Source organism: Eutrigla gurnardus (genome assembly GCF_963514095.1).
Source record: "Eutrigla gurnardus genome assembly, chromosome: 13".
In the NCBI taxonomy this organism is placed as follows: domain Eukaryota; kingdom Metazoa; phylum Chordata; class Actinopteri; order Perciformes; family Triglidae; genus Eutrigla; species Eutrigla gurnardus.
The window spans coordinates 7,766,625-7,780,685 of record NC_139936.1 but is presented as its reverse complement, the minus strand read 5'-3'; the positions used below and the strand labels follow the sequence as shown (position 1 = coordinate 7,780,685).

The window sequence follows — 14,061 nt, the reverse complement described above, 5'->3', positions numbered from 1 at the left end:
TTGACGTTATTATTATTACTACAAAGCACGCTTTTGGTCAAATCAATAATAAAATGTTATATTCTCTTATATATAATGTAAGATATTAGTGATGTAATCAGTTTAGTATTCATACGCTTTTACACCAGATGAACACCAGAGCAAAGTTTGCTCATTCTGTAACTTTTTTTTAATTTTTTGGAAACACAGATATATCCCTATAAAATATTTGTAAATGAGTCTGGTAGCATTAAAAAAAAAGTATATTACATCCAAACAGGGCAGTTGCTAGGAATTCTGGGCCCCCTGAAAAAATATCGGTGTGGGCCCCTCTACCCATTCATTGCCACCTACTGGGGGCTGTGTGTGGGCCCTAGCGGGCTGTGGGCCCTTAGAATTGTCATCACCTTTCCCCCCTATACGACGGCACTGCATCCAAATGAGGTTTGGAGGGAGGGCTTCCAGCTATGAATCACATGGTGTTCCAAGAGCCGCTGCACTTATTGTCACATGAGTTCTTGTTGTATCTGTCTGTGGAGAGGCTGAGGACAACATAATCACCACACACACACACACACACACACACGACACACACACACACACACACACACACACACACACACACAATCACACACACACACACACACACACACACACACAGTTGTAGTAGATGTTAATTCTTTCGGTGTAGATTTTCACTTGCAGGTCGGAACGGTCAGTCTGTGGCGTGAGCAAATTCTCAGAAGCTCTTGCAGGATTAAAAGTTTTTGGCTGTAAACTATTCAACTCTACAGTTATTAAGGGCTGTTTTGGCAGCAATGAACAGAAACGAATATTGACTTTTACTGTTAGAAATGAGTTGTTCAATTATAGACCCAAAGTCAAGCACTGATGTAATTACACTGCGTGACGACCTTAAACAGAAAAAGGCAGTAAGGTTTAAAGACAAAACTATTTTGATTTCTTATATTTTCTACTGACTTGACAATACATTTGGGTTAAAGCACTTAAAAGAGGCCATATGTATATGTCCATAAATTTTAAGCTATGATAACAATACGGAAAAATAAATTCCAAGCAGTTGTATGAATCTCTGGGTATCATAATCATTTGTGGCACATGAATGTCGAGCATTGGGATCATGTCTGTTCATATAAGGCGTTCTAGGTGAAGTGAACTATATGACTCGGTTTATTGAGGCAGTAATGGGTGAATGTTATTCCTGTATTTGGGTCAGCAGTGCCTCCTTGAGCCTTAGCAGCAGGCAGGAATGTGTGTGCTTGAAGGAGTTAAAAAGTCTCCCCCCTGCAGCTGATGTTATGCTGCACCTGACAATAGGCTAGCATTGTGGTAGCGCCTCGACCGAAGAGGAACATCCATTATAAATGGTCCATTCAAACATTACCTTGCTGCAACTTCCAAAATGAACGCCGCTGAAGAGGCTGAGCAATCAAAGAGAGGGGTGAGTTCAAGTCGACCCTTGACTTAACACCTTAAGGCTGCAGTGGGAATGTTTACTTGAGAAACTTTTGCCAGTTTCACTGCGATGAAGTGCTTGTGAAGCCAGGGGAGAGTTTATTGTTTATTGATTTATTGTTGAATACTTATCGGATGATGCTCAAAAAGTCAGTGCACGAGTCGAAGTGAAGACGAAGACTATATATAAAATATATAATAATAAGTGTAATCACATGTAGTCTGAAATGTATGTGATACCAGTTCTTAATAAGGCACTCTTTATAAATGATTGATGGGTTAATCAATGCTTAATTAACAGCTGATAAACCATTTAAAATAATAAATGATAAATCCATCGTTTTCATGCTTTAATGATCCATTAAAGAAGAACACATCTGGGTTGCTCTGGCTGATCCTTCGTTTTTGGTAATAATACAAAATAAATCCATATTGGTTCATGCTTTTTGGTTGCACTTGACTTTTTAATCATCCATCATGTCTGAAGTTGTAAGAGTTAATACATGGTTGATAGATTGATGTTAGATGTTATGCTGAATCCCCAGCAGGTCGGATGACTCTTCATAATATAGAGATAAAGCAGAACGATCATGTAGAGTATAGTGCATTTAGTGACCTTTGGCTCTTTGTCAGATTGTGCCATTGAGACAGATTAATTAATAATCAAAAGTGGATAATGAAAGCTGTATAATAGATCACATCACTTCACTGACTGCTCTTCTCAATCTTAAACATAGGGGGAGTCAGCACATCATGTCAGGGACGGCTTCCCTGTACAGAAAGCCTCACTCCAGCTGTGTATCCTCTGCACTTTCATGCCATTTACAAGTTATTATTATAATAATATTATACATTGTGTGGACATTAGGCTGCTTAGGATGCTGTTGACCACTCTGATCCAACCTACATCCATACATTTTGATTGCTTGTGATTTCTGGGAAATGCAGCTTCTCAGAAACAAAAGGGAGTTGAATCTCACATTTTCTTGCAGCTACAGTGTAATGCCGTGAAATTTTGATCAACATGGGATGATGGAGAAAATTATCTTCACCTCGCGGTCACATTATGACAACAGCTCGCTTGTATCTTCCTCAGGATAAAGCATAAAGTCCCCAGCCAGTCTTGATTTAAGTTTCCTGTCGAGAGCAAACTCTTTAGATGAAGGATAGGCTACTCACTATTTGGGACTTTGACCAAAACGTCAGCGACACAATGCCAACAAACTTTACGGATGAATATCAACCACTGCTTATTAAAGGAATCAAAGATAAGCGACCAAAGGTATGTGGATTATAATAAAACAAGTAGGAGTGCTAGGATGCAGCTTTCTGTCTGTGGTGATACGTAAATATTTGTGTTGTATCTCTGTTTTATTGCAGTTTCCCAACAAATCCCTTCTGCTGGCCTTATGTGCTGCGGGTGTAGGCGGGACCTTCCAGTATGGATACAATGTGTCTGTCATCAACGCTCCCACAACGGTAATAATGTCTTTGATGCTTCGTATGTCATTGTTCCAAAATGTAATCATATTCTATGTGATCAGTCTGTTTGTTTTACCCACCTGTCCACCCCGACCTGAGCTCCTCTCTACATGGGGGTGGAGTGATCTGATGGATGAGTGTCTGTGATGCTAAAGGATGCACTATTTCTTCTCAAAACGGTGTTAGACATGTATTAAATGATGAAAATCATCTGTGTTCAGAGTTTACCCACCTGATGGTGTAATATCCTATTAGGACCCATGTTAATCAATCTATTCCAATGTATCCCTTAAAACACAACGCAAATGCACCGATTAAAACAGGAACAGGTAATGGTTTGAGGAAATTGATTGACAAAGTCTAAAATTATTGGAAGATAGAATCAGTAAGATATTTGATATATATAGATATTTAAAAGCCAACACATTCATTAAGAATGGTGAAGAGACCGTTTCATTGGAGCTACCTGGTGTCCGTTATCAGGAATAAATGACCACACTGCAGCCAGAATCGAGGACATTCTTTAATATTTATGAACAGTAATTTTTATTTCCCATGATGAATGTGCATGTTGTGTTTTTCTTCTATCTCAGCACGTGCAGAATTTCATCAACCAAACCTGGAGGGAGCGTTACCAAACGGACATATCAGCAGATTCTCTCACCCTGCTTTGGTCCACTATTGTGTCTATATTCACCCTAGGAGGACTTCTAGGGGCGACAGTCGGTGGGACGTTGTGTGTCAAGCTGGGGAGGCATGGACAAGAAAATATCATGGAATCAATTTTTTTTGCATATTTTCCATATTGTAGTTCAATTATAAATCTATAATATGATGTTTTTTCCAGGAAAGGAACACTGTTGGTCAACAATATATTCGCATTAACGGCTGCTCTGCTGATGGGTCTCAGTTACCCGACAGGATTATTTGAATTACTCATCATTGGACGTCTTTTCACTGGAATTAATGCAGGTAAATAAGTCATTGAAAGAGTGCATCCCAGAGAAGCACATCTCAGTATGTTGACATACATATTTGATTTGAAGATTTCATATCAAAATGTTGAAATCTGGCTTTAATCGTGTCTGATTTTCATAGGCATTGGCCTTTGTGTTCAACCTCAGTATTTGGGGGAAATAGCTCCGACTGCATTTCGTGGTGTCATGGGAATGGGAACTTCTATCTTCCTCACTGTCGGGATCTTGTCTGGACAACTGATGGGCCTCAAGTGAGTAAATGCTATGTGTATCTGATTTCCACACAAAACGTTCCACAGAATCTTTGTTTACAAGCTGTGTGTGTGTGATTTTTACAGAGAGATTCTGGGCAGAGAAGAGTACTGGCCCATCCTGCTCTCCACCACATGTATCCCAGCGTTCCTGCAGCTTATGATCCTGCCCTGGTTCCCAGAGAGCCCACGCTATCTGCTCATTGACAAAAGAGATGAAGAGGGATGTAAGAAAGGTAAATTCACACTGCAACTGCTGCACATTACATTTCTACGGTGGTTTTCATTTATTTGCCTGCCACGTTGGCGTGGGGCACATGACAGCACAAGGTTGAGGACTTCCTTTGTCTCGACTTGCCAGAGGCAGCGAGTCCTCACGGCTGAGAGTTCAAGCAGCATGTGATTCCAGTAACACAGGACGTAAAATGATTTGACACGGGAAACCTTTTGAGTGGTCCCTAAAATGTAACCTGTTGAGAAGAACGGTGTTGGAGAAAACTCCAAGCTTCTCATGTGTTTTCCTGTGTGCAGCCCTGAGGCAACTGCATGCGGCAGCTGACTGCGCCGGCGAACTGGAGGATATCCAGAAGGAGAAGAATAATTTAGCGGGTTTCCAGGCCAGGAAACCCTGGGAGGTCATCACCGATCGTAGTCTCCGCTGGCAGATTCTCACCATCTTGCTGCTCAACGCTGCACAACAGCTGAACGGCATCAATGCTGTGCGTACATGATGATATACCTGTTGATTTCCAATATCCTCTGTTCAAAGTTGAATCTATTCCTCAGTGCCTGCATTGACAGCGTTTAAGACTTAAAAACACAACAAAAGATAACTTTTTTGTCAATAACCCTCTGTTTTATTTGTTTTTTTTCCCTGTCTTTCCTGTAGATTTACTTCTACTCAGATTACTTGTTCAGACAAGCTGGTATTCCTGCTGAAAAGATACCATATGTGACCGTTGGCACAGGTGCCTGTGAATGCATCACGGCTTTAACATGTGTAAGTATGAGTTTTACATTTTATTTTGGGTGCATCAGATGATGCAACAGAAAAAAAACAATAAGTGCACAAAAACAAGGTCCTTTCTATTAAACTCATCAAGCGTTGGACAAAAGTTTGAAAACACACATCTGAAATTAAGTAAAACATTGTCTTACATTAAGTTAAGAACATATGGCATAATACATGTAAAAGGAAACATAACGAAAAAGAAAGCATAAAGGATGAACTAAAACGGTGGAGCAGAATTTGACAAAACAAAGCTCTCAATATCCCCGAAAAGGTCAGAGTAAAGAGAACATTTCCCTGGAGAGTGTTCTTGGTCTCATGACATGCTGCGTGTCTCACAGGGTTTGCTCATCGAGAGTCTGGGGAGGAAGGTGCTCATCGTGGGGGGATACTCACTCATGAGTATCTGCTGCATTTTAATCACGCTGACACTCTCTTTTCAGGTAATTCATCTCAAGACCAGAATGTGAAAATAAACAGCTATTTAAGCCATTGTTTTATGCAATTTCTTACCATTGCCTTCTGCTTTGTGCTAACATTCCTTTTGTGTGATCGTCCTTCTCTCAGGATGCTAGTCCAGTAGTTCCATACTTGAGCATGGTGTGTGTTTTTACTTTTATCCTGAGTTTTGGCCTAGGACCAGGTAACTGACTTTAACCTCCATTTAAATCTATGTTTATCAGCTGCTGTTGCACAATAGGCACTCAAACTAACATGGTTTCCTTTTGAATTGTCTTCTTCTGTGAAGGTGGCGTGACTAACATCTTGACCACAGAGCTGTTCACACAAACCACGCGCCCTGCAGCGTACATGATCGCAGGATCGTTGAACTGGATCAGCTTCTGCTTCATCGGACTGGTCTTCCCTTTTGTTGTGGTCGGTATCCAAAGAGTTGGAATTCATTTTCCAATGTTTTATCATTACCGGGTTTATTGCAACCTAGGATGTTTGAGAAAGCTTGACTCACTTCTGTTCTGTTCTGTTTCCTTCGCACAGATCGGGCTGCAGCAGTACTGTTTCCTGGTGTTCTTGGCCATCTGCTCCTTAGTGGCGACGTACATTTTCTTTATTGTTCCTGAAACCAAGAACAAAACTTTCGTTGAAATCCAGAATGACTTCAAGTCTTCTAGCAACAGAAAGGCCCGAGATGCACACAACCCAGGAATTGTATTAACTTCTACATGAAATATTACCTGTGATGCAGTGGTCGAGCAATTGAAGCCTTTTTATATCTCACAATATTAATGTCACAAAGATGAGTGACTGCCATGAGGAGTTATAGTCCACACAATAGATCACTCTGTATTACTTTGGTGTGTCAAATTTCACTTTTCACACTGTATAACTTTCATAAAATGTGCCCCATTGAGATGTTTCAATAAAAATAAATTAACAACAATGAATAACCTCATAGTGAACTTTTTATGCCATTTCTGTTGCCTGATACTTCATTTGTCTGACCTTTCAGTTTGGCATGTGACCTGCAGAACAAAAGTTTCATTGAAGTGTGTGTCGTGTATTAAACGGCTGGGAGGAACTTCAGGAGGATTTGGAGAATAGCCTACAGTTATTTTAGCTACATGGTTACTGCAAACGAACCCATGTGACATCTAATTACAATTACAACAGTAATTATTTCAGTATAAACACATGTGGCAGCCAGCTCCTAAAATGTCAAAAGTTAAATGAGGTTTAACTAATATTTCAACAACATATTAGCTTCACTTTTAGCTTCAGAAAGAGTACACTTATGTACACATTATGCATAACATAAACAATCATTTAAAAAAAACATGTAATGGTGCATACACTCAAATGTGCAATAAATGAAAAAAATTGGATTTTCTGGTTCTCACAGCAATACAGCCTGTATGTACAGTCGATGGCCAGTAAGAGGAATTTCAATTTGCAGAGTCTGCACACACAACTTGTGCTGCATTCAGGTCTTGTAGTCAGGTGTTATGCCTTACTACCTGTAGATATTTATAAGGCCACAACGATCTTGGGTCCTATTTGTCGTCTCTTCAGTAAAACTGTCTCTCCAAAATCAACCATAATTTAATTCAGTTTATTTATGCCTATTTTTAATTTAGGATTCAAATGACTGCATGGTGCTCTAGATTATTTTGATGTTACTAGTTGGCCAGCTGCATGTTTAGTTGCACTATAACATAAACAGAATACTCCATTACAGTTATCCTAGTAATTCAGTGTTAGCAATGATTATTAATATATTATATTACTGGGTTATTTTGACTCATGCATTCATGTGTTCATAGCAGTAATTTAAAAGAAACAGGCATGTTTCACTTCCCACTCCAGTCCGACAGATGGCGATAATGCGCCAAAAGGAGAAGTAGAGAAGAAGACCGAGGAGGCTCCTCCCACTCAACATGGCGTCCTAGAGGAGCGTCCACGCTCGTTTGTTGACATATATTTAAAAACCAAGTTCATGCCGTATTAGTGGATTTAAAAACACTCAAACTATGTCGAGACTCATCGTTAAAAACCTCCCTAATGGGGTAAGTATCCCACCAGGATGTGGTTAGTTCCGGTCCGCCTGAAAACGCAACCTAACCGTCTCTATCTTGTGTGCAGATGAAAGAGGAGAGGTTCAAGTCGATGTTCGCTGCCTTTGGCACAGTGACGGACTGCTCTCTGAAGTTCACCAAGGACGGCAAGTTCCGAAAGTTCGGCTTTGTGGGTTTCAAAGCGGAGGACGATGCGAACAGAGCTCAGAAACATTTCAACAAGAGCTTCGTGGACACGTCCAGAGTCTCGGTATGGCGTCCATGGCTGAACCGACACCTTGTTGACATTGTTGTTGTTTTTTTCCATAATGTGAAACCGGTGTTTGCCGTGTATTCCAGGTGGAGATGTGTAAGGCCTTCGGAGACCCCACCAAAGCAAAAGCGTGGAGCAAACATACGCAGAGCTCAGCTCCGGATAAAGCCTCCACTCCTGCTGGCGATGAGCGCAAAAAGGTGCCTACAGACAACAAAATGACCGAGGAAGAGGTCCCTGAATGTCTTAATATAATCACCAGAGAGAAAATATAACAATTTTAACTTCGCATCCACAATGTCCAACTTCATCCCCCCTTTAAAATCTTTCCTTGGCTACTATATGGTTAGTTACAGTAATGCAGCTGTCTTAGTGGAGAATAATGGGAGAACATTTCTGCAGCCTCGTCACTTCTGTCAAAAAATGTTATTTTTGTGTGTCTGCTTTCAGAAACAGAAACAGAAAACCGACAGTGCCATCGAAACTGTGAGTAAAAGTGTCAGTCGGCAACTAAGTTTGTCAAATGTAAAGCATCAATACTTCCACCAAGCAAAGCAACAACAACAAATACAAAGCAATTAGTATTTCAATCGGCCATGTTAAATATGGACATTATTTACATTTTAATTTCATAGATTTGTCAGGCAGTCCGTTTGTTTAATTTAACAGGATCCTCTCTACATCATCCCTGTTCTGATCTGTAAATCGTTTTATTGTGTACTTGATACAGTTAGTGCCCATGATATTTTATTTATTTTTATTAAGTGTTATATGACAGACAACGTTGTTTATTTGTTTATATAAATTCTAATCATTGTGTGTGCACTTGGCGTGTGTCTCAGCTGGAAGAGGACCAGGGGTTCAAGGAGTTTCTGTCAGTACATCAGAACCGAAGCCAAGCACCAACCTGGGCGAACGACACTGTGCAGCAAACAACTGATCCTGATGGCGGACGGGCGAAGGCTCCGAGTAAGAAGAAGAAGCCTGCTTCGGATGATTACCTCAACTTTGATTCAGACCAGTCAGAGGAAGAGGAAGACGGAGATGATGAAGATGAAGGTTTGTAATTAACCAGGAAGCCTGTCTGTCACCTTTTCTGACATTTTAGGGCAAACTTCTAGTTGTGGGGCCACATCCTTTGTAGGGTGCAACCCTACACTGGGACACTATATACTGGTATAAAAAGATATAAATAAACAATAACCTTACTAGCAAAATGTTTGTGACAGAGATCCTCAATACATTACTAGTATTACTACATTTCAATTGCTTCATATCACAAGCATCGAACGATAGAGGATGAATATAAAAAGAAAGAAAGAAGACTGTACTTGATTGACTGGGGTTTTTGCTTTCAGGTGCCACTAAAGAAGCGGTGAAGTCTGACTTGTCAGATATGGAGTACCTGCGCTTAAAGGTGACACAGACGGACGACACCATGGAGGAGAGTGAAGAGAAGCGTGACGGTGGAGAAAACGAGGATGGCGTTCCCGTGCAGCACACAGACAGCGCCTATGAGAGCGGTGACCGGGAAAACGTGTCAAAGACCCAAACCTCAGTTTCTTCTGGGGATAAAAAGGCGAGCAAAGGGAAGAAAACTGCCGCGCAAGAGGTGACTTATTTGAATATTCCCGTTCAATACAGCACAGCATTTGATTTCTAGTTCACACCCACATCTGTTTGTTGCAGATGGAGCCAACGACAGAGTTCACGGTGAAGCTGAGAGGAGCGCCGTTCAATGTGAAAGAGGTGAGCAAACAAGAGCACCCTGGTTCTCAGAGATGCACTGAAGGAGTTCCACATTTTATATTTCAGTGTCTGCATCTATGACACGATCTTATTGTTATGTGTGATATCAATAGCAACAAATCCGAGAGTTCATGACGCCGCTGAAACCTGCAGCAATCCGGATAGGGAAGAACGAAAGCGGAAACAGAACAGGTTTGTTCTGGGATTATTAATAATATTTTGGTGTGTAGGTGTACTGTATGTGTCCGTGTTGACTGTATGTGTGTTTCAGGTTATGTATATGTGGACCTTCACTCTGATGAAGAGGTTGAAAAGGCCTTGAAGAGGAATAAAGACTATATAGGTGAGAATTATAAGATCCCATTCTCATGTCTTGAGTGTTAAATGATCACCAACTGTATGATGTAGCCGTGTATGTGATGACTGGCTAACAGTGACCGCCTGTCAACACAGACAGGCGTTACATTGAGGTGTTCCGTGTGGATCCCTCGGGGGGTAAAGGCAAAAGAGACAGGAAGGACAAAGAAATCGACAGGAACTTCACCAGGAAGCTCAAGGAGGATGAGGAGGAGGAAGATGTTGCGGAGTCCGGTCGACTCTTCATCCGGAACCTTCCTTACACCTGCACGGAGGAGGAGATCAAAGAACTATTTTCTAAACATGGTGAATAAAAAAACTAAACTTTCATACACAAGTTCACACAGGCTTTCACTCTTACCTTGGGTGATAATAACTGTATTATCTTGACAGGTCCTTTAGCTGAGATGCTCTTCCCTATTGACAACCTGACCAAGAAACCTAAAGGATTCGCTTTCGTAACATACATGATACCAGAGAACGCTGTGACGGCTCTGACTCAGCTGGATGGACACATATTTCAGGTATTTGAACTCCAACTGATGTTTGAAACAACTCTCTACACCACCAAAGCTGTAATGGCTTCTGGATGTTTAGTGGTACAACTTACTTTACAAATGAAGTTGAGGCTGATGAGAAACATTAATTCTGTCGTGTTTTTAGGGAAGGATGCTTCACCTGCTCCCCTCCACGTTGAAGAAAGAAAAGTCTGACTCAGATGCTGGAGGTCCTGGCTCTTCAACTTACAAACGGCAAAAAGATGCTAAAAATAAAGCTTCAAGTTCCAGGTATATATATCACATTAACCCTCTGCTTCTGTATTTGTGGTTTCTCTAAATGTACTCACTTATTTTTGTGTATGGTCAATTAAATTAGCCTTCCTTCATCCCTCTTATTAAATGAATGTTACCTTCTAGTTCCCACAACTGGAACACCCTGTTTCTGGGCACAAGTGCAGTGGCAGATGCCATAGCTGAAAAATACAACACCACAAAAAGTCAAGTCCTGGACCATGTGAGTAATGCTTTGTATTGTTCTTCTGCATGAATGCTGTGGATAACATGTTCCTCAACTCAAAAACATTCCAGTAATAAAACAATTCATGGGAAACTCAAACACTTGAGGTACCAGTTTGAGGAACCGAGCTAGAGTTTTTATTGCTGTTGTCCTGTTTTTGCTCTGGCACCCTCATCAACGTAGCTTTCCCATTCAAATGAATGAGAGGAGTGTGTAGTCTGCGTGTTTTTCTGTTTGTCCTTTTTCATCTGTGGCAGCTACGTCAACATGTGAATGCTTAAGCACACTGACCAGTGCACATTTCAAGTTTCTTTGTGCTTCTCTGGTCCTTGCTCTTCTCTTCAGGAGTCAAAGGGAAGTCTTGCAGTGAGGATGGCTCTGGGGGAGACACAGATTGTTCAAGAGACTCGGCAGTTTCTTCTAGACAACGGTGTCAGTCTGGATTCCTTTAGTCAGGTATGCTCAACGCACAAACAAATTTACTTGTTGCTAAATGGCCTGTAATCCAGTTACCTTGGTTGAGTTTCCTGCGTGTGTCGTTTCCCCTGGTGAACAGGCAGCAGCAGCGAGGAGCGCATCTGTGATCCTGGTGAAAAACCTTCCAGCGGGAGTGACGGCGTCGGAGCTGGAGGAGCTCTTCTCACCTCATGGCTCTTTGGGCCGAGTGCTGCTGCCACCCTCAGGCCTCACCGCCATCATCGAGTTCCTCGAGCCAACTGAGGCCAAACGAGCCTTCACTCGGCTGGCCTACAGCAAGGTGTGTATGGCTTTAAACCAGCATATTCAGCGCATGTTTAAGGCACTTTATGAGCTGTACTGACTGACCCTATCTCTAAAAACCGTAGTTCCATCACATCCCACTCTATTTGGAGTGGGCGCCTATGGGGGTGTTTGTGGCAGCCAAACCAGAACCAGGTATAATCACTTAAACACATTCAGAAACATACAATACTACAATACAATACCATTTTTTTTAAAGTTTTGTATTTATTGTAAGTATTAATTGTAACAAAAGTATATTTTGATCTTTCCACCAAGTAGTACAAAACCAGGAGGCAATGAAGGAGGAGAAGATGGATGAAGAAGATGAGGAGGTGGAGGAAGAGGAGGAGGAAGCTGCTCCTGGTTCCACGCTTTTCATTAAAAATCTTAATTTCAGCACGACAGAGGAGAAACTACAGGAGGTGGGTCAAGTCATAAAATCAATCCTCGGTTATGTTGGGTTATACTGAATTTGGGTAAAAACATATCAAGTTTAATTTGTTTGTTTTCTGTTTGTTGCAGACATTCTCCAAATGTGGCAAGATCACATCCTGCACCATCTCCAAGAAGACAGATAAAACCGGTACTAAACCTTAAAAGTAGGACAGTCTGTAAAATGAATACATTTTTTAAGTCTCTGAATCTGAATTCTGTTCGCAATTTCCAGGCAACATGTTATCCATGGGCTACGGTTTTGTCCAATATCAGACAGCAGAGGCCGCACAGAAAGCCTTGAGGCAACTACAGGTACAATCCCCATTTCCTTCCCACATTTCTCTACAACATGGTTCTTTGCTGAAGTCAGGTCTTTGTCTCAACTCTTCACCAGCATTGTACTGTGGAGGATCACCAACTGGAGCTGAAGATTTCTGAGAGAGCCACAAGGTAAGATGTGGATCAGAACATTTTTGGTGAATTTCAGTTGTTGTGAAAAATACTAATGGGATCCATTAATTACGTGGGTGAGCTCAAAATTATTGGTACCTGTATCTTTATTGTGAATGTTGACTTTAACGGTTTGTGGGGTAGAATTTAGGCTTGCAGCTGACTTCTGTTGTCACTACTTACCCAGTTCTTTCCCCTTTGTGCAGGACTAGTGAAGTGTCACGCAAGAAGAGGCAAGATGAGAAGAAACAGACTGGATCCAAGATCCTTGTGCGGAACGTCCCCTTCCAAGCCACTGTCAGGGAAATCCGGGAACTGTTTTGGTACGCATTCCATACACACAACTGTCTTTTTTTTATACACACCATGTGTGGAGAAAATGTGGAGCGAGATAATTTTATAATACTTTGATTTATTCCCTCTGTCCTTTCAGTACATTTGGAGAGCTGAAGACAGTCCGTCTTCCAAAGAAAGCAGCTGGTTCAGGGAATCATAGAGGCTTTGGCTTTATTGACTTCCTCACCAAACAAGACGCTAAGGTGTGTAATGTTACCTTTCAGACATGTGTTTAGGAAATCTACTACCTCAAGTGCTACATTATAGATGATCATGATCTTAAATCCTGTGCCTGTTTCCTCCATAGAAAGCATTTGCTGCATTGTGCCACAGCACCCATCTGTATGGGAGACGCCTTGTTCTGGAGTGGGCTGATGCTGAGGAAACAGTCGAGACATTGAGACGGAAAACAGCTGAACATTTTCATGGTAAATCCACAAACCTTTGGAACAACATGAAGAAATGAAAACATCTTCAGTGTTTATTAATGTCTTTCTTTTATATTTTTCATCCTCTGTGACAGTGGCCACCAAAAAGCAGCGAAAGGCAGACGTTATGGAAGGAATTATGGAGACAATCGAAACTAGAGGGGATGGGGACGACTGAGTTCCTGAAACACACTTGTCTCCATCAAAGCCTTGACTCTGACCAGCGTTCCTGTGTTTTTCTGTATAAATAGGACTAATTATATTGAATTTATCAGATGATATGTGATTAGACTGATGCCAGCTTTTATATAAAATGTTTTTGCTTTACAAGTTTTAAGTCTCATTTCATGACCTGTTCTCACAATGGTTCCAAAAATGATTTCTTAAAAAAATAATTAAATATCGATTCACAAGTAAAAAGAAACTACGTATGCCATTAATTTAACAAATTGTGTGAAAATAATTTGTCATCAACACAAAAATGGATCTAGCGTCTCGTGAGTGTGTATGTGCTCGTCTATGTGTGCGGGCGTCTATGTGTGAGTACTATTGCTGGAATATGCATACAC

The 14,061-nt window shown here is 41.1% G+C and overlaps 2 protein-coding genes across 3 annotated transcripts; both read left to right on the top strand.

The window, feature by feature from the left end:
• Positions 1–1,360: 1,360 nt before the first annotated feature.
• On the top strand, positions 1,361–6,528 carry slc2a11b (solute carrier family 2 member 11b). The gene is made up of 13 exons (XM_084024582.1): positions 1,361–1,441; positions 2,552–2,737; positions 2,836–2,934; positions 3,531–3,691; positions 3,785–3,909; positions 4,036–4,165; positions 4,253–4,401; positions 4,697–4,884; positions 5,055–5,165; positions 5,516–5,617; positions 5,742–5,817; positions 5,923–6,050; positions 6,171–6,528. The coding sequence occupies exons 2-13, from the start codon at positions 2,615–2,617 to the stop codon at positions 6,357–6,359; spliced, it is 1,581 nt and encodes a 526-aa protein (XP_083880708.1). The 5' UTR covers positions 1,361–1,441; positions 2,552–2,614; the 3' UTR covers positions 6,360–6,528.
• A 1,025-nt stretch (positions 6,529–7,553) lies between these two features.
• On the top strand, positions 7,554–13,916 carry rbm19 (RNA binding motif protein 19). Of its 2 annotated transcripts, none has more exons than XM_084025481.1 (24): positions 7,554–7,696; positions 7,773–7,955; positions 8,045–8,158; positions 8,409–8,444; positions 8,801–9,017; positions 9,317–9,570; positions 9,648–9,707; positions 9,821–9,899; positions 9,979–10,050; positions 10,161–10,370; positions 10,458–10,588; positions 10,728–10,852; positions 10,982–11,078; positions 11,427–11,537; positions 11,638–11,838; positions 11,927–11,996; positions 12,123–12,265; positions 12,366–12,426; positions 12,511–12,590; positions 12,673–12,728; positions 12,935–13,051; positions 13,162–13,267; positions 13,372–13,492; positions 13,588–13,916. In XM_084025481.1, the coding sequence occupies exons 1-24, from the start codon at positions 7,661–7,663 to the stop codon at positions 13,668–13,670; spliced, it is 2,763 nt and encodes a 920-aa protein (XP_083881607.1). In that variant the 5' UTR covers positions 7,554–7,660; the 3' UTR covers positions 13,671–13,916. The 2 variants fall into 2 exon arrangements, with proteins under 2 accessions (XP_083881607.1, XP_083881606.1); XM_084025480.1 differs by having other exon boundaries at positions 12,120–12,265.
• The last annotated feature ends 145 nt before the right edge of the window (positions 13,917–14,061 follow it).

Coding starts and splice junctions, on each gene's coding strand:
- rbm19 (XM_084025480.1), top strand. CDS start 7,661: ATGTCGAGACTCATCGTTAAAAACCTCCCTAATGGG. Junction 8,159..8,408: donor CTGGCGATGAGCGCAAAAAG/GTGCCTACAGAC, acceptor GTCTGCTTTCAG/AAACAGAAACAGAAAACCGA. Junction 12,266..12,365: donor CAGAGGAGAAACTACAGGAG/GTGGGTCAAGTC, acceptor TGTTTGTTGCAG/ACATTCTCCAAATGTGGCAA.
- slc2a11b (XM_084024582.1), top strand. CDS start 2,615: ATGAAGGATAGGCTACTCACTATTTGGGACTTTGACCAAAACGTCAGC. Junction 2,935..3,530: donor TCATCAACGCTCCCACAACG/GTAATAATGTCT, acceptor CTTCTATCTCAG/CACGTGCAGAATTTCATCAA. Junction 5,166..5,515: donor GCATCACGGCTTTAACATGT/GTAAGTATGAGT, acceptor CGTGTCTCACAG/GGTTTGCTCATCGAGAGTCT.